The sequence below is a fragment of the Ictidomys tridecemlineatus genome, chromosome 2 (assembly GCF_052094955.1).
Source record: "Ictidomys tridecemlineatus isolate mIctTri1 chromosome 2, mIctTri1.hap1, whole genome shotgun sequence".
Taxonomy (NCBI): domain Eukaryota; kingdom Metazoa; phylum Chordata; class Mammalia; order Rodentia; family Sciuridae; genus Ictidomys; species Ictidomys tridecemlineatus.
In genome coordinates, this window is record NC_135478.1 from 139,694,245 (window position 1) to 139,714,714 (window position 20,470).

The 20,470-nt window shown below is 43.4% G+C and overlaps 1 protein-coding gene across 1 annotated transcript in view; it reads left to right on the forward strand.

Annotated features, from left to right (window-relative positions):
- The window catches only part of Aoah (acyloxyacyl hydrolase), a 202,798-nt gene that overhangs the window by 95,621 nt on the left and 86,707 nt on the right, over nucleotides 1-20,470 (forward strand). The window contains exons 6-11 of the mRNA XM_005319198.5: nucleotides 605-675; nucleotides 3,782-3,842; nucleotides 5,164-5,234; nucleotides 6,085-6,133; nucleotides 8,934-8,982; nucleotides 10,754-10,848. Of these exons, the coding sequence (XP_005319255.2) occupies nucleotides 605-675; nucleotides 3,782-3,842; nucleotides 5,164-5,234; nucleotides 6,085-6,133; nucleotides 8,934-8,982; nucleotides 10,754-10,848 (396 nt within the window). The remainder of the gene's footprint in view (nucleotides 1-604; nucleotides 676-3,781; nucleotides 3,843-5,163; nucleotides 5,235-6,084; nucleotides 6,134-8,933; nucleotides 8,983-10,753; nucleotides 10,849-20,470) is intronic.

Here is a 20,470-nt window from a genome sequence, read left to right on the forward strand (position 1 = left end):
GAAACTGCTATCTTTCTAAAAGTATTGCTTAATAAAAAGCCAGGGGTTTTAATTTGTCGCACATCTGGGTTCTTATGGAAACTACTATCTAAAATCCCCTGTTCTTCACAACTCGCAGCTTCTTTGGGGAAAGGGCCTTCCTTCATCTCAAGCCTCCAAGCATGTCTCTCCATTTAGTCTTCATTTAACCTTTATTAGGATGGAATATTTTATTTGAAAGTGCTTTTTTTTCAAACCCTTTTTCAAAGCTCTTGGGCAAAGGAATATTGTTCCATTAGAACCAATCAAGGCAGGCCAGATATTTTTGGAAAAAGGTGAAGAACCAGGGCAGCCATAAAGGTGGGAATGGCTGGCTGGAATCTAGGCCCTTCAGGCTGAGGTCCCAGCATGGATCAAGGCACAGGAGGTGGGATGAATATGGGGTGTGAGGACAGGAACCAAGAGGTAAATCTAGATAAGTGAAATGGAGCAGATTCTAGAAGGAAGGTCCAGAAATCACGACCACTGAAGAGACCTTAGGTGGGGAACCATTCCTTGAATTAAACAACTTTATTTATTTATTTGTTTGTTTATTTATTTATTTATTTATCCTCTCTCTCTCCAGCAATATCCGAGAAGTGGTTCCGATATTTGTTCACTCCCGTTTTTGGCCAAGATCTGTCAGAAAATTAAATTGTAGGTATTCTTTTTCTACCTCCCAAGCCTATGATAACATCTTTGCTTCTTTCTGTTTTCTAGTGATTAAAATGATACTCATATTTAAATGTCATCTTCCTAAAGGTGACAGTGTTTCTCGCTTAAAATGTGCCTTGTACCGAAACCACAAGACAAATTGGCTCCAAACAAAACCACTTTGGAAATAGATTGTATTGAACAGTACCTTTGAATCTGAAAGCTTGCTTTTTACCCCATGCCAGAATGCAGGGTGCCAGTAAGGCTTTCTGTGCAGCTCTAACACTTATTGAATGACAACGGGGGACAGTTCCTTCTTGCCATGTAAGATACAGAGCAGGTCAGCCATGGGTTGTGGCTGGGACTCTTTGAGCATCTTTAGTTGCCAGGCACTCATGATTTTGGAAGGGGGCTGTTTTTCATAGAGTTCAACCCGAACAGTCTGGCTCATACATATGAGTAGGATTCCAAACAGAAAGACAGTGTCAGAATTCCCCAATACTGCCCACCACCACTATCTCAGTTCAAATCCCATATTCCAACTCCCTTTGGCATCTGGAGTTAAACTAGATATCATAGAATCGCTGTTCAATATGTTAAGAGACAAACAGTGACTCGAGAGGGACACTGGACTAAAAGAAAAAATAGCATAGATCCTTCCTTCCTCAGTATGGTAGTCAGCTTTCTATTACTGTAACAAATACCTGGGATAATCAGGTTAAAAAGAAGAAAGTTTATTTTGGCTCAGAGTTTTGGAAGTTTCAGTTCAAGACCAAATGGCCCTGTTGCTTTGAGCCTGTGATGGCCCAGTCCATCCTGGCAGGAGAACTGTACATCACGCTAGAGGAAACCTGTTTAGTGTATGGCCAAGTGAGAAAGAAAGAGAAGGAGGGAGAGACCAGAGGCCCACAGTCGCCTTCTAGAGTACACCTGCAGTGACCTAAAACCTTCCACTAGGTCCCAGCTATTAATGGTTTTCCTCCTTCCAAAAGACCAAGTCTTTAACACATGGGCCTTTGAAGGACGTTCTGGACCCAAACTATAGCCTCAGCGACATTTAACATGCTGCTGCTGCTGCACTAGGGGCGCTCTTCTGGGTCTCCAGTAATGGATTTTCAATACATGTCTTCATTTGGTCCTCACAACTTCATGCAGCAGGGTTTATTATCATTCCCATTTCTTGTAGAAGGAAACTCCTCCATGAGCCCCACCACAACCTCTGCCTTCATCTTCCATGGGGCCATCGTTCCTGGGTGTCCATCGTCTCCTTTCATAAGGACACCAGACATACTGGACTGTGGCCTACCCTAATGACCTCAAACTAGATTACATCTGTAAAGATTCTATTTCCAGATTGGGGAAAGGCCACATTCACGGGGAGTGGGGATCAGGACATCTCTCTTTGGGTGAACATAATCCCACTCACAGCAAACACGTTTTCTAGGTTCTGCCAGCCTTCCCCTCTTGAGCTTCCTGGGAGCTAAATCCACTGAACATCTCCAGTCTGTTGTGAAAATATCTGGGGTGAGGAGGATGCAGCTGTGATTCTGACCCACATTCAGATCCTCTCTTAGGGATCCACAAGTTACACACTTTTTCCTGGCTCATCTGTCAGCAAGAGCCCCAGCAGCCAGCTGTGTAAAGTGCTGGCTTAGATCCCAGAAACCGTGGCAACACCCCGTGCTGTGAATGGGGTAGACGAAGAGGCATCAGGATTTGGGAAGAAGAGGGGAAATCTCAGACGTGGACGAAGATGCTGAGAGGCTGAGGTGCAGCCAGCTGCCCGGGCAGCCCATCATTTCATCATATCTTGGTCCCTTGAAGTGGGACCACTGTCCCCTCCTTGATGAATGCATCACTGCATTTCCTGTATTAGCCATGGGCCAGTGGGTCTTAACAGTGCCACAGTGACAACTCTTTAATTGAACCACCTTTGAAAAATTGAATTCAAGAGCATCTGTGGCCAGGGATTTTTCTTGGCCCAATTTAAAAGGGAAATTATTCTTTTATTTCAAAAAAAAAAAAAGCAAAAACAGCATGCTTTTCTTCTTTATGAAAATCATTGTGCTTCGAGTATAATTTGCACCAGATCGCAATTTGTTCAGTGCTTTATTATTTACAAAATATATTTACATGCAGCTTCGTTTATTCTTTGAAACAATCCGTGGCTCAGTAATAATAAGGATGATTAAAATTATCTGGTGTCTATGCAACAAAAACTGTCATAAATGCAATCTTATAAGGCAGGCATCATTATCGTCCCCTTTCAAAAGAGCTATTTGCTGTGGGTCACAGAGCTGGTGATGGATAAATCTGACTTTGGACCCAGCACCTGGTTCTCATTGAGCCCCTGGACTCTTAGTCTGATTCTTTAGATGAGCAAGTAGGTTTAAATGTCTCGGGCCACATTCATTTGCCTTCAGGTTCTCAGAACTCCTGAGATGCCCTTGATTCAAAACACCATTTAGTAAATCCTGGACAGGGCCTCATTACTAACTCTAAAATTTAAGTTCCAAGAAGAATCTCACCCTGCCCCATGACCACACTACTTAGCCACTCTCTAAGTGAGAATGGCTAAATGAAAAGCAGTGTTTGCCGTTGAGAACTGGGAAGGGTCAGGTCATCCCTAGGCTCCTTGGTTACCCAGACTTACACAACTGAGAATGAAACTGCCAGCTAATGACAGTTATGCCCAAGATCCTCAGAGTGAGTGGTTGAAAAGAGTGAACATGAAGGAAAGTCCTTCTTAACAGGATGTGGAACAAATTCAACTTGCAGTGCTGAGTTCCTTGACTGGACCCATAGCACAGTCTCCTCTTTCCTGGGGATCTCAACAGCAATGTCCATCCCCACAACTCAGTTATTCTCTTCCCCACAGGGTCACATTAAATAACAGAAAGAAGACAGTCTTTTGAATGGAGAGCAAAGACTGGCAAAGTTTAGCTGGTCCTCCGATGCAGCATGCAGATCCTGAATTTTTTTCTTAGATCAGCCCTCTGTCTAAACTCAACACAGCCGTGTCTGAAAGTGTCTCTGTTTGTTTTCACAAACCTGTTTGTTTGTTTGTTTTTATCTCAGCTCACTGGGTGTTTTGTTTTTTTTCTTCTAGATCTATAACAAATTCTGTGCCGTACAAAGATATGGACTCGGACAAATACAGTGTTTTCCCAGTAAGTATTGTTAAGAATAACCAGATGTTCGCTGAATATTACATCACTTCCTTCAGTTTTCTTCCCTTTAACAAGATGAGGCAGAATTTCATTTGAATGCATTATTAATTTGATGAACAATCCATCATTTCATGATTCTTAAGAACATTTTGGCTTCGTGACAATACACAGGACATCAAAGCAAGTCGTAGGCCCAGGCTTTCTATTTTTCTTTGTTCCCATTGCCAGCTGGAATTTTCCATGGGACTATGGTTACCCTGAGAGGTGTTGTGAATTACTTTGGAAGCTCTTAAGCCTACTTTAACTTATTTAGAAAGAGTGTGTAGGTGTGAGTTCATTTGAGAACTCAGAGGATGTCAGGTTGTCTTCTGGGAAAGTAAACAAGCAAGTGACATGTCACAAAGTCCTCCAAGTGTGAGGGATCTCAGCTCTTCTACTTGGGAATGGAGGAAACAAGAACATTGTTGGACATAATTAAAACTGTTTTTTGGAAGGTGGGGTACTTGGGATAGAATCAGGGCTGCTTAAACCACCGAACCACATCCCTGGCCCTTTTTTGCTGTTGTTTATTTTGAGTCCTTGTGAAGTTGCTTAGGGGCTTGCTGAGCTGCTGAGGTTGGCCTCAAACTTGTAGTCCATCTTTCTCAGCCTCTCGAGTCCTTAGGATTACAGGTGTGTGCTACCAATGCCAGGCTTATTGTAACTCCCGATTCTTTCAAATCAGTCAAGTCAAACATATAAATCCACATGATTAATAGTTGAGCTATATTATTTGTAAGTTGTCCAATAAAGTAATTAGCCATTTGGCTAAATATATTAATTATTTTAGAGCCTGAGAAGATTGGTGGTTAACAGAGGAATTTTAGAAAGTTGGGTGGTCCTGTTATTTCTGGAAATGTACATCAACACACATGCATGAACGAACACATATACAATGAGCCACACACATGCATGTACACAATCTGAAGCATGCAAACACATAAATACATGCATGTACACACACCCCATGTACACACATGTGCATGCACACATACATTCCTCAATTGACCCACATATTGGCACACACCTAGTGTCACCTATAAACACACATATCCACACATCACATAGTACCACCTGTTTTTGATCCTGGTGTTATATCTCACCTCACATGGCATGTCCTTTCATATTAATCTTGATTTTCTTAATGTTCTTTAGTGTTCCTTGACTATCTCTGAATTAAAAAGTGCAGATGTCAAAACACCCAAGATAGCTCTAATTCACCTTTGCTGTGGGCACCATCAAAGCAAGCCTGACACCTCCCATGTGTGCTCTTCAACTGCAGACGCTGCGGGGCTATCACTGGAGAGGGAGAGACTGTGACGACAGTGACAAGACAGTATATCCTGGCAGAAGGTAACTCTCCACTGGTCACTGATTTTGAAAATTACCTTCCAAAAAGGAGGCAGGAGGCATAATTCCTTCTTGGAGCCTAAGGGACTCCTACCTACAGGCAGAAGGGACATCGTGCCCAATAGAAGTAAAGCTCATTGAAGAAAATAGCATTCATGCATTGATCTGTCCAAGAAATGATTACTGAGCACCTAAGATTTGCAAAGTACTTTGCATCATGTTAGGTGGTAAATGAAAGATATATATATATATATACCTCCCTTCTCATGGTCATGGCGCTTACAGTTTAGGGGGAGAACCAAGTGAGTAGATAAGATGAAAGTTCTACATGAAAGCTGGGCCCAGGAATAGAGGTCTGTCCCCACTGGAGTAAAGAGTGGAAATCACATCAGACTTTAGTCCTGAGCTGATGTTAAGCCAATCACTTCTCAAACTTCAAAAAAGGGATATGCCAACCTTCACTTGTGCTGTGATTACATTGGCATTGAATTACCCAAGTGTTTGGGCATTCTTGAGGCACTATTTTAGCAGCTTCACCGATTTATATAAAATGGCTTGCAGATTTGTTCATTATGCTCACCAGCACCATTCCAGAAGTCCATGAGTATAGTCAATCATGAAAAATGACTGGATTTGTTTCAGGGTTCCCAGTAAATACCCCAAACCAAGTTTAACGCAAGCAGTCCCACGGAGGCTTCTGTGTCACAACACCCAGCAGCAGGGGAATGCTCTTGGGCATGGTTGACTTTCAGTGGCATTTTGTGTAGCCTTCATTCCTTTATTCGTAAAACGAACATTCACTGAGGGATAAGCATAGATCAAAATCAATGTGGATTTTTTTTTTTTTTTTTAGGCCAGACAACTGGGACATTCATCAGGATTCAAATTGTAATGGCATCTGGGTAAGCAATAAAATTCAAGTTTAACACTATCTCTTACTTTCTGCCTTCCCCCAAAGCCCACTGCCCATTTGCTTTAGTCACAGGTGAGGAAGGAGATGGCAGCCCACGAGAACTCTTCCAGCTGCTCCCAGGAGGGTAGAGAGTTTGCATCACACATGAAAAGCATCCGTGATGAAGGCTCTCAGGGTCACAGCCCTTTCAGCTTTGCTCATGGTCACCGTGTTCAGTGCCTTCATTCTGTCTGAACACTGTGAAGTGAAATGAGAGTGGTGTTCACAAAGTTTTACAGCAACCCACACAGCTGTTGGAGCAAACCCCATGCTGTCACCATTTTTGGCAGCCATTTTTTATCTGTTTCATCAGCACAGTCAGGCAGAGTGAAACTTACCCCGTATTTACCTCGCTATCCACACCTCAAGGCATCTGATGTTGGTGTCTTCAACTCCCTGTGAATATTGGGCTTACAGCTCCCAGGTAGAGAAAGGGAAGGAAGGAGGAAAGCCAACAAAGTACTTTTCCTTGGACAGTAATGGCAGAAGACTCGAGTTTTGCATTCTTAAATTTACACAATTTGAAAGGTCCTTGTGAAGAATTAAAAAAAAATACCAACTTACAAATATAAAATGAAATATGAAAGAAAATAATTATTTAGTACAATAAAAGAAATCCTAAAAGATTACAGAAGCTTAGAAATTTTAGACCCTTTGATATAGTCTTTTCCAACCAACCAGAAGTGCTTACATGGAAAGGTGTCCTGATTATAATAACGTGGCCTCCTCTCTTCACCTAGAACATTCAGTAGCTCCCAGCCACTCCCAACATTCACACTGGCAGGAGCTATACAAAGAAGGACCCTTGAAGCTTTAGATTCCCTGATCTCAAAGGAAACCTGCATGGATGAGGAAGAGAAAATTGCCATAAACATTTCCCTATCCCAGGACACAAATGGCCTGTGGTTTCTGGGATATGAAAAGCATGGCAATGACTATATCCCAGCCCACACCTCCCACCCTGTTCTCAGTCACATTGCTTTTTCGTGGAGGAAGAGAAGTCATCTCCCCTAGAGCTTTGAGGTGTCGAGAACCCCAACTCAACTCTTACTCAAATAAAACCAAGTCTCATTCTCATGTTGGGGTACTATGGGGGCTTATCAGGTTACATGGCTGCCATCCTCATTCCATGGTTCCACTACTGCCTCTGACATGGTGTGCCACCCTACATAAAGAGCATAAAGAGCAGGGCCATGAAAAGACCAGAGGAAACCCAACATGAGCTCAGGGGGGCAAAACTCAATAATGGGAGAGATGCATCGCCTTGCTACCTATCCCTTATGCAGAAAAATGACTCACAGAATCACAAAATCGGGAACAAGGAGAGGACTTCACAACCATCAGAGCCAACATCGTCCCAACTGCGTCCCCAGGATCAAGTGTTGAGTGTGATATTAATAGGCATGGAGGGAGGGGTTCCATCATCTGGTTAAGTATAGGGAGCCATTGGGCCCAGTGAAGCTGAAGAGTTCTCTTTCCTTCTGGACTCAGCATCTTTAATGTTTTAATATGCACTGGGAACCCCCAGAGGCCAGGAGAGTGGGCATGCTAATTCCAGCGCATCTCTGACTACCCAGCACTTCTGTCTTGGCATATTTACTATTCATGTCCCTGGAAGGGAGATGTTAGGAAGCTTTTGATGTGAGGAAGCTTCAGCTACAGCAACTCTGTCCCCCTCACAGACTCAAATTCCCCTTCAGGTTTCTGAATCTAGGCACTATTGACATCGGAGTTAGGTAATTCTTTGTTGCTGGGATTGTCTTGTAAACTGTAGGATGTTTAGCAGCTTTCTTGGCCTTGACCATTAGGTCCCAGGGTGACTCCCACCCTGTTGTGACAGCCAAATTTGCCTCCAGACATTAGCATTGTCCCTGGGTTGAGTGTGAGATGGTAAGGTATTGGGGAAAATCAACCCTGGTTGAAAATGACAGCTCTAGGAGCATCAATATTTAGGTGTGGGAGATGCCAGAACAGTTAGGTCTCCAGCTCAGGGACTGCAGAACCTGCCCTGCTCTTGTGTGACACTCATGGGGCCCTCAGTGCTCCAAGAAGGGAGACCGTTAGCTCATGCACCTCTCCCCCAACATACTGCCCTCAACCCTCTGAAAAAGGAGACCCAGTTTCTGGATCTCTCCTTATTCCCACCCCCTGTTCCTCTTAAATCCAGTTTACTCTCACAGTGTTGCTATGTTGGATTAGGGACTCAAGAGACTTTAAAGATATTAGCTTTTAGTTTCTTTGTTTATCCTGGAGATTAATGCTCCATCTGAAGCAGATGACAAAGATTTCCTCCCATTCTGTAGGCTCTCTCTTCATGTTCTTGATTGTTTCCTTTGCTTCGAAGAAGCTTTTTAGTTTAATACCATCCCATTTATTGATTCTTTATTTTACTTCTTGCACTTGAGGAGTCTTGGTGAGGAATTCAGTTCCTAGGCTGACATGATGGATAGTGGGGCCTACATTTTCTTTGCGTAGGTGCAGGGACTCTGGTTTAACGCCTCGGTCCTTGATCTGTACAACCACAAGAATGGGATCCTAATTAGAATAAGTTATACTCCACGTCTGTATAATGTGTCAAAATATACTCTACTACCATATATATATATAAAGACTAAAAATACATAAAAGACTTTAAAGGATTTTATTTATTGATTTGCTTTTTTACTCCTAACAGTCAGTTGGAAAGGATTTAGTGTATGTGTCTCATAATTTTTTTGTAAATTACTAATCTCATCATTTCTCTTTTAAAGGGTAAAGATCCCAAAGATGGAATTCCATATGAGAAGAAATTCTGTGAAGGTATGAATTGTAAAAGTCAGTGTGCTTTATCACAACAGAATGTTGTTTTCTGGTTAAGTCAAAAAGAACTTACTTTAATTATATTATATATAATTATATATTTAATTATATTTGTTTTCATGACAAATCAGAAAAAGACCTGAGAAAGAAATAGAAAAGAAAGCAGAGTCTAGAAAATGCAAAACTTAATTGTTTCATTACAAAATATAATGATAATTTTAGAAGAGGCTGCAAGATGGATAAGAGAGTCATGGAATTTTTCCCATGAAAAAAAAAAAATCTGGGATTTTTCCAAATAAGAAAACATGGAGAGGCACCAACTGAAATGTTTCATCCTTGGGAAGTCCTTCTCAATGCACTACAAGTTCAGACACTATGACTTGCACTGATGGAACAAGTTCTTGTGTCCACTGGGCTAAAGATACAAATCTGAATTATTCGAGGGCAACCGCCAAGCTCTAGCCTGCAGGGGCTTCCCAAAGCAACTGAGCAAAAGATCTGTACTCTAAGTGTCCAATGCCATAAATATCTGGGCCACCAATACAGCTGAGAGAAAGCTCACCACCCACACGTTCCTGGAAACAGATCCTGAGGTCACATCACTGCATCTATTGAGCAGCGTTTTTCTCCCAACTTTCAGAAGCTTCTCACTCCCTCAGTCATTCACCCATTCATTCCATAGGTATTTCCTGGACAACTATTCCAGTGATGTACCAAGGGCTAGACTTGGCTCAGTGTTTCCATGGCAAAAAAACCCCACAGTCCTCACCTTTAGGCTCTCAGAGAGGCAGAAAGGAGGATAGGAAATGTAAAATCCTGTGACATATGTATGCAACTTAGAAAAAATAAGCACTGTGAAAAAAATAATTATAATAATAAAAATGCAGATCTAGATGAAACCCTAGACCCTCTGGAGTCACTGAGGGAAGCTCATGGATTCCCCTCTTCCCTTCTGGATATCCTGGCTATTTTCAATTCCCATCTGTATGACCAAGTTGAAGTTTCCATGGACACTCAGACTAGGAATCCACCACTGTAAGACTGGGCCCATCCTCTGGCTTCACTGGAAGGGTTTGGGGTGGAAAAGGAAACTTCCCTTTCTGCCACAGGGAGGCAACAATTGACTTTCCCAGCTTCTCTCGGGATTCGGAAGAGTATATCCATAGATGACTGATTTGTGTGGATGGGCCTCAGAATCAGATTAAGTGATTCTTACCTCCAGACATACAGGCTACATAGAGACCTTTCTATCTTCATCTCTCCATTAATCAGCCAGAATCATCCATCCAGTGCTTTTGTGTGTATGGATTAAGGGCTTTAAGAGACCACAATATCTTTGAAAAAAAATCAAAATTGCTCCATGAGGTCATTAACCCTTAAAGTGAATTGTAACAGAAATTGGTGTATTTTCCAAGAAAGCCATCTCCAGGACCAAAATTTAGGGCATATTTCTGAGTCCAGATAAAGTCTTGATTCATTTATTCATCCATAATGCACTCAGGATGTTGTAGACCAGTCAGTTTTATGCTGAGCTGAGAAACACACCTGCATCTGTATAGCTCAGCTCACAGTTCCAATGGCCTAGAAATTTCATTCAGCTCCTAAATGCTGTGCCCCTCATACCCTCCGACACACAAAAAGTGGTAATGCATCACTGTTACGATGAGCTGTGCACAGAATAACACGAGGCTATCTGCTCTCATAACTACCCAAGCTGGAGCCTCCCAACCACTTGAGTGCATAAATAATGTAAATAAATTGTGCTGCCTAGGTTCACAGCCCAGGGGAATCATTTTGCTGGGAGACTCAGCTGGGGCTCATTTTCACATCCCTCCGGAATGGCTCACAGCTTCGCAGATGTCTGTGGTAAGTAATTTTGGCAGTCATCATTCCGGATGCGCTGGCCTTTGTTTCTGTTTTCCCTTGCTCTCTCTCAATGTGATGCCAACTCCAAACAGGTGCAAATTTCCCTGATCAGCAAAATCTGCCATGAAAGGCATATCCACAACCATTTTAGTTCTAGGCAAACGGAGGCAAAGGGTTTCTCCTACTCTCCAATGTCAGTCCAGCTGCTGCCAGAACCCTGAAGATGGCAGGTGGAGACAAGAAGAAAAATGGCGAGTGCACAGAGAGGGCACAGGCAACCCCTGGCTTCTCATGGAGGTCAGAGGAGCGGGTTGGGGCTGCTCCAGCTTGGATTCTGTCTGAGGAAGCAAGATGGGGCTGGGCAGCAGACTGCTTGGCCCCTGATGGCCACCATTGTGCTCTACCAAGGGCAGCAGGGGACAGTCAAGCCTCCCATTCCTCCCTGAAGAGCAGCGGGATTGAGCTGGAAGATGTTTATGTGAAAAAATGAAGGCAGAAGCACTAATAAGTACAGACTCATGGAAGGAAAGGAAAGGGAAGGGAAGCCAACTTTTGTTGACTCTTATCAGGCATCCGGCACTTGGAGAGGGATTCACGTGTGTTACTTAGATGATGAACCTATATAGAGTCACCCCTCATATCAGCAGGTTCAGCATCTATAAATTCTACCAACTGCAGATAGACAACATAGTTAGGCCCATTGTAGCTGCATCTGTACTGAAGTCATGCAGATTTTTTGTTATTATTCCCTAAACAACGTAGTATAACAACTGTTTACCGTGCATTTACATTGTGTTAGGTATTGTAATCTAGAGATGATTTAAAGTGCATCAGAAGATGTATCCAGGTCATATGAGGATCTATGCCATTTTACATAAGGCTCTTGAGCATCCATGGATTTGGAGACCCAAGGGAGGTCATATCACCAATCCCCCAAAGATGCTGAGGAATGACTGTACAGGGTAGAACTATGAAGGCAGCTCTGTATGTTATCAGGTCATCATCAGAGAACACACCTAACACAGCATCAGGAGGGCCATTATCTTCCCCTTGAACTTTGCAAAGACCTGGGGAAATTACGTGGCAAAGCATGGGAGGGAACAGGAAAGAGCAGTCTGAATGCCACACACCCAAGCAGGGGGTGCAGCAGTAGCAGATGGATCATCTGCAGCTTCAGCTACCTGAGGCTAACAGTTGTCACAGGGGACTGCACCAAAACCTGTGCTCAGGGCCAGCTAGACAATTGGCAGGGCCCAATGAATATTAAAAATGCAGATGCCCTTGTTCAAAACGCAAGGGGGAAGTTCCATTAAAGGTGCCAAACATAAAGCTTTTTGCTTTCTTCAGCAGTCTCCTCTCACCTTGTCAAGGTGTTTTTCTCTTTGCCATGTGATGTCATTCTAAAAAAAATTAAAAATTTAAATAACCCACAGGAAGATTATGTTCATTTTTATATTGGATAGTTCCAATCTTACATGGAACTATAAGGGCACTGAACTCATAAATGGAAACACCGAAATTCCACTACTCCTACTTAGTAGCTTGTCCCTAGAGGTTGCTTTGAGCTACCCAGAAGAGAGAAAGGTAATGCTGGAAGGAGAAATGGAGGCTTCCTTGAGGTCATCATCAGAAAACAGTCTATTCCCCCCCCCAAGAAACTTCTGATGCTTCTGGTCCCTCTAAATGGCACTCCCCAAGCCCCAACCATTATGATGAGCACATAATTAATTTATTGTCCAAACTGGGCTGTTTGATAGGAGAGACACCGATACTAACGAATACCAGGAAAACCTGGGCTGGCCCAAACAAATCTGAATATACAGCTACCCCCACTGACAGTCTGAGAGCTGTGTGCCAAGCTGACTCCACAATCAGGAGCGGTATCCAGAGAGGAGGTCCGAGCCCCTAGTGTACCTGTATGTATAATCACTTGGATTCTGAGTCCAGCTTGGGTTCAAATCCTGGCTTAGCCACTTATATTTACTTATTGACTCTGAGCCTTCATTTCCTTGTCTGTAAGATATAAATAATGATGGCTATCATTTAGGATAGTTTTTATGATAGGGTGTTAAAAACTGAAATATTTCTTTCTACCTCCTTTTTATCTGAGGCCACCAAAATGTAGGACCAACTATTCCTGCCTTCCCTCCATCTAATTTCTTCCAAGTGAAATGTTAGAGCACCTCTAAAATACTAGGACCTGCAAAAGAAGGAGTAAAACCAGGTCTGTAGCCTGTTGCTTAACTCCTTCCTCAAGGGTCCACCGGGGTTGAGGCTAGGGACAGCTAATTTTAGGATGGCAGTGGGGCCCAGCCCTCCCCAAGGGGGAAGATGCAGATGCCTCCCCCCACCCCACCCCCTATAAGGAAGCCACCCAGAGACCTGGATGGGGTCACCAGAGCCTGCAGCCAAGAGGGCTGATGTGTGACACCCTGTGAGGAATGGAAAGGCAGTGACAGAAGCAGCAGAGCAGAAAGAGTGCCCTGGGCAAGGAAAAGGACCACATGAAAGGGAAGGGACAGTCCAGAGAGGACAGCCTGAAGGAGAAGGTGACCTCACAAGGCTTGGCCTTCAACTGACCAGGGATGAGACAGCAGACTAAAGTGACTGAGGGGGGGGGGGAAGGCACCAACTCCACCAGGGGAGCCTCTGTCGTGAGCCCTGGGACAGCCCACACTACAGAGAGCCAGATCCAGTCATCTTCCCAGACAGAGGCACTCAGCCCAATGGACCTCTTCTCCCTCCACCACCATCCCCAGGGGTCAGAAGCCTCAGCCAGTAACTGCAAAGAAAGGCTGGCCAAGTGGACCACGTTCCCTTTCCTGAGCACAGCTATCCAGCCTCAAGCTAGGGATGGGCTGGGAACAAGGAATTTTACTTAAAATTATGAGGACCAGACTACCAGAACCAGATGCTTTTGTTTTCTGAAATAAAATTTAACATAATCAGAGAAATGCACGTTATCTGGAAATGAGCACACGCCTAATCAGGCTGATGGGGACTTCTTCCAGGGGCAGGGGATGACTGAACACTGCAGTCTGAGTGGGCAGTGGGGAAAGAACAGAATCACCCTCTCACTGTGCCCTTGGTTGAATCTGCCAGACCCCAAGCAGCAGTAAGATCACAGAGGCCCAACAACTGCTCATGCTCTTCTCTCTGTTGGTTCTGACCATTCTCAGTGGTACTGTAGGCAGGGTCTCCCTCCATAAAGGTCTAGCAGCTGGTGCCCAGACCTGGGCACAGGGTGTAGTCTGACTGATGAGAGCACCCAGGTCAAATGCTGCTGGGACCACAGAAGACACCAGGAGGCAGAGCTGGGAGGGGCAAAGGAAGATGGGGTCCTGGAATGGAAGACAGGAAATAGTCCCCCCCTCCTCCTCCCCCTTTCCCATCTCCCTCCTGGGCCTTGCACTGGCAGGTGCATCCCACAGACAGTCTGGGAAGTGTAGTGGGCAGGGTCCACTCAGTATCGCTGAGCAGAACTGCAGGCTTGGAGCTAAGGGGTGATTGCTTACCCACCATGAGCTGCTGGAACCCTTTTGGATGAAGCCTAGAGGCTGTGGGTGTCGCCCCAGGGTGTAGGAAAGGAGGGAGGCAGAGCGGGTTGAAGAGTCACCAAGCACTTTAGGTGGCCGAAGGCTGGAGCAAGTGGCCTGGAGACAGCAGTCACAGGGCAGCTTTGGTCTGTGGGCATCTGAGGCCTGGCTGATTGTTCTCAATTCATCAGTCCAATTACAGCCTCCTTTCTTCATCACCTTATTACCCTGGGACCTGCCTCACCCCAAATTGGCCACTGTTTACCAAAACCCAGAACCTTTAGGAAACCTTTCCAAACAGACCAGAAGAGCACAATCAACCAAAGCCATCTTTTTAAATGAGGCCCTGTGACCTTGCCCTGACTTCTTCTACAGGATAGAGGTTCTGCATATGCATTCTATAGTCCAAGCAGTGAGACTAGGAAGGACCCACCCCTGCATGTAATCTCTCCACAAGTTTGTATCCACACCATAAAAAAACTCTAAGGTGATTGACTTCCTATTCCAAGACAAACATTTAGGCTATGTGGTCTTAACTGGGGTCTGTCAGTGGGGAAGCATATAACAAATTGAGGCCCTTCAGGATAATTAAATGTGTTTGGTAGTATTTCTTTGCTGCCCAAACAACGTGATCATGCTGTCTGGAAGGGACAGGAAACACTATGGAAAAACAAGTATTTATCACAGGCCAACTTACTCAGTGAGAAACTTCCCAACATCTTCACAAAGAAATATGAGTCCATCACCCCATCCCAACCATATCCACTGAAAAGGAATCCATCATTGTGGATCATCTTTCCCCAGCAGCCCCTTCTCTCCTGCTCCTGCCATCCTCTAGTTAAGTAGTGTGGCACCCAAGAGGCCTGTTTACAGCTAATTAGATTAGGAGCTTCTTCATGTGGAAAGATATTTGTAGTTCAAGAAAGAGAGTATGAAGGGTCTCACTCTCACCGTTCCACGGAAACCAAGGGTTCTGAGCCTCACTCTGCTAAGGGACAGAAAAATGTTCCTGTCCCCCACCTCCTTCGCTTCTCTCCAAACATCTAAACCTTAGGAGTCAGGTTCAAATGGAACTCCATGGAAGACTCCAACTTAGAAAGGTCTCAAAGAAAAGCCAAGAGTAAATCATGCTCCTCCTTTCCCCCACCGACCCCCCTTCAAAGGAGAAACAGTCGCTGCTTGAATTGCTTTGTTGCAAAGAAGGGGAGGTGGAGAGATCGTGGAGGACAGCAGCGGATGCTGCCCTCCTACCTCTTCCCCCATCTGTTCGAGAATGATTTTCCAAAATATTAAATGCTGCATTTCACTGAACCAGAATTGCATGATGGGTTGGGGAAGGAGGTGGAGGGAGAGAAGCGATTCTGAAATACAATTTCCCAAATGTTTATTTTTCTCCCGAAGACTGTTGCCTGGCCTATTATAAAATCTTCGCACGACCCCTGGCAGGCTGTTGTCTGTAGGGTAAGTAGGCACAGACTGAATTTCGTGCTGTGTCAAGGACAAAATGAATCCTTAATCTGGCAGCAGAAAATGCATATTCACCCGAGAGCAAAGCAGCTCTCGTCTTTCAAGCCCCTATGCTTCATTCCTTTTTGAGATGATTCTATCAAGTTGGGCTACTCTTTATTACCCACAAACAGGCAAGATCAGAGCTATAATCTACTCTCACTAACCCGCCTCGCTTACCACTCTCTGGATTTATCAGGGCACTTAAATTTTCCACTAAGCATAAAGGCAGATATTCATGAAGTACCTAAAATATGGAAATTATATCTGAGTTAACTCCAAAAATATTTAAGCATTAGAGTACTTCTTATTATTTTTTTCAAGATGAGGAAAGTCTATTGTTTAGTAAAACTAGACAAAATTACATTTTCTGCTCCTTGGACACTTCACAGGCTAGCAGGCTAAAGATGCTACGTGGTGAGAAGAGAAACCTCCATCCTGGTTGCTTCTCATTTATTGTCAGGAAAAGGAAATTATGTCCACACTGCTGAATTCTTTTCTCCCACAGTCATCAGGCCACCAGAGACAGAACGTTCTTCTGTTCTCTTTCCCTGTTCACGAACACAGGCGAGACAGTCTGTTCCTGAGCTCTGATCATTCTAACACCCTTCTCGACAAGCTCAAGGTGAGCATCTGGGTCTCCCAGGTGCCAGTAAAGCGGGGTGCAATTCCAAGTTCATTCTTCTGAAAGCATCCATCATTTTAGCCCTCGCTGCCTTTGAAGATAATTAAAAAGCCAAATGTCCATTGTTATGAAAAACTACAAGACGAAATTATTTTAAGCCCCATACTTCTGAAAGGCATTTCTAATTACCCAGCCTACATGCCTGCCCTCCCAGCAGTTGAGATGGAGATTTCCGCATAGTTAGGCAGGGAGAGTGTGTCCACACCTGTGCTGGAACAACTGGAGGATACTCTTTTGCCCTCTGGTTAATCATATCTATCACTTTGCTTTACTCTTTCCCATGTTAGCCATAAAATGGGTCACATGGAACTAACTCATCACCGGGTAAACAGTTAGAATCTCAAATCTATGGGGATATAGAAAGAGAAAATATATTGGCATTTTAAAATAATTTTGGATAGTTAGGACTGATTACTGGACTCCTGTCATTCATTAGTTTTTTCCAACTAATTCCTCCTGTGCTACTTCTTGGGGGAGGGGGGTGGAAGGTGGAGAAGAGCTGTAGTCTGGGGGTCAAGACTGGCCTCTTCATGATTTCCTGGGGAGTTATTACGAAGGCAATAGGTAGAGGTTAGTCAGAGGGATGGGCTAGACCATAATTCCTAGAGGAAAATCAAGAGGAGCATGTATGACGTACAAGGTTTTCCAAAGACTCCAGGGACAGAATTTTAGGACAGCATTCCCATGCCAAGAATTCAAATCCTAATAGATAAAGAGCTCAAAATAAAAGAGATCAGGAAGTAGCAAAGAGGTCATGTGTTGGTAACATGTATTTGAGAGCCAGGAAGAATGACTAGATGAATCAGGCTTTTTGAGTCAGTCCTTCTCAAAAAGACTAGTGATTAGTCAGGCAGGGTAAAGGCTCAGCTACCATAACAAAGAGTCCAAAATTCAGTGACTGAAAAGGTCCTGGATCTAAAGTGGCTGCTCCTGTTCCTGCCATTTCCCACCTGAAGTAAGAAAAAAAGGATCAACTAAAGACATTCTTCTCTGGGGAGAACTTGGCACAGAAGTGGCAAAGACCTACCTACCTATCTCTCCCAGATTTCTCTCTCTCTCTCTCTCCCCCCCACCCCCCCATTCCATTAGTCACATGGCCACACCAGGCTGCATCAGAGACTGAGATCAGTCCCTCACTAGGAAGTCCCATGCTCAACAACCACAACTCTATTATTGGACAGAGAACATAGATAAGAATGGACAACCGGGGCTTTCATGTTCAAAGTTTCTAGCCTCAAGGAACTTCAAGACTAGTTGGGAATATAAATAAGCAAATTATTATTATTATTATTATTATTATTATTATTATTATTATTATTCAAAGCAAATATTAGCAGGTCTTTACCAAATATATTTAGCATTATCTCATTTTAATACATGTGATAGCCTGAATGTTGGTGTCCCCGCAAACTCATATTTGGAAGCTATTAACCAATGCTGACAGTCTAAAGGGGTGGGAATCTTTGAGAAGTGATCAACTCATCAGTTTCTACCCTCATGAAAAGAATTAGTGCTCTTATAAAAGAGATTCCAGGAAACTTTCTTGCCTTGTTGCCATGAGAGGATCCAATAATAAAGCATTACTTATGAAGCAAACAGGGAACCCCACACACACACACACCAGACACTGAATCTCCTGCTGCCTTGATGTTGAACTTCCTGGCTTCCAGAAGAGTAAACAAAAAACTTCTGTTGTTTATAAGTTACTCAGTCTAAGGCATTTTGTTATAGCAGTTCAAGCAAAGATAACACTAAAAAGTCCCTATTGTGTTGTAAATTTTATAAGGAAACTGAGACTTGGAAAAAGAGTCTAACCTATTCAAGGTAATAGAGTTAAACATGGAACCCAAATATAAACTGAGTCTGTGGGGACTCAGAACAGTGGTCAGAAACTCTGACCCTGGCTTCTTTCCACCAATTTTTTTTTTCAATTAAGTTTTATTTGAATGCAGCCGTATTATTTATTTATATTGTCTATGGCCACTTTCACATTACAACATCAGAGCTGTAGCCACAACAGAGACCAAAAGGGCTTGCAAAGCCTAAAAAATTTATTAGCTAATCACTTCCAGAAAAAGCTGGCCAACTCTGTCCTAAAGCCAGCAGATGAGGCGCAGTTAGCTAAACATGCACAGGTGGAAAAGGGACGTGAAAGAGGAACCTAACAGAGGAAAGCAGGTGCTCAAGGAAGAACCCCAGAGGGAAGTTAGGATTTAGTTAGCTCTTGACTCATGAGTACCAACTGGCCAATAAAGACAAGGACTAGAAGTCTGAAGGGCAGTGGTAGGTTCAGGGGACCATAGGTGGATGAGAAGTGTAGGAGAGGGAGATGGAGGAGAGGCTGGAGAAGTGGGGGTGTCCCGTGGGAGATGACAGAGCGTAGCTTCAGTAACCCGTAGACCAGCATTTCCTAAACTTGGACAGAATCTAGGACCCCACCACAAACTGAGTCAGTCTCTGTATTTTAAAGAAGCTCTCCATGAGACTCCAGGGGACACAGAGAAGAGTGAGGCGGCGGGGCCAGAGGCTGTGGCAATGACCCAAGGCCACTATAAGTGTACCTCCAGGAGGGTATGGCAGCAAGGTTTCATGTGACAGCCTCTTGATATAAGATAAAGAGAAGGAGAAGAAGAAAATGAAATAATTCCTTATGACCCAGACAGTGGGGAGTGAACATGGGCTTGGTTATCAGGCGATCCCAGTGAGGTCTCCTCCCCACTCACCTCTGTAACTTGACTGTGAACTTGGGTTTCCTCTGGAATCAAACTCCAGAAATCATTTCCCAGAAAAGAGAAACTATCCACACCCCAAACAAATCACAGCCTGACTGCTTTAGAAACAATCAAACCTTTAAGTAACCAAATATCGTGGGAAGGGTCAACACTGAGAATATTCACCTTTCCTTGTTCATTTTTGGCCCTTGGAGGAATTTAATTTTTTTTTTCTGTTTGTGAAATTTGTTTCACTGGCCCCATGAAAAAATTGACTTGTGATTATCTTTGTGTTTGAAACTCTTGTTTTCTTTCTTTTATGAGTCTGTGTACAGTTTTCCATTCCTTCCGTCATTTATTTCTTCACGCTGGGAAATAAGTGATGGAAGGAATGGAAATCGGTAGAAAGAGTCCCAACTGCACAGCATGTACTCATTGGTATGAGGCAGTTAGATAAATGCATCCCTTGACTCATTCCTTAAATAAATAAATCATAGGTTTGGAGCTTAAGTAATAAATAATAGAAGAGGGGAAAGAGAGAAACTAAGAGAAGCTGACAAGGTTTTTTTTTTTTTTTTTTTAAAAAAAAAAAAAGGTATATGAAAGCAAGATGATGAAAGGTTGAGTTTTTGCCGGCCATTCTGTCTGTATTTACTGGCTGTATTTTACTAGAATTCTTTATTTGACTACTTCTTCATTGCTCTTAAGTTTGTGGACTGGCGTAGGGTCAAAGATTAGATGCTATACCTTTTCCCTGAAAATTACTTATTTGGCTGAAGTTGAAGTTTAAATGTACATCAAATGGGCATAATAACAGACGCTGAGTTGTTGTATGCTTGTATGTAGCATGTTTTCAGCTGCTAAATTTAGGATGATTTGTTATGTGTAAGTAGATAGCTGATGTGCGTGGTGTTTGTTGGTCTTCTTTGGACATATAGGATGACTTTAGTCTTGAGGTTTTTGTATGTGGTATTACAATGTTTGAGCTACTTTCCCCCCTACCGCTCTTTGCCTGGCTCCCTCTTACTAAGACAGGACTGACTGTCTTAGTATGTTCTGGCTGCTGTAACAAAAATCTTAAGACAAGGTAAGTTATGAACAACATAAATATATTACTCACAGTTATGGATGCTGGAAAGTCCAAGATCAAGACACAAATGACTTAGTGCCTGGTGAGGTTTTGC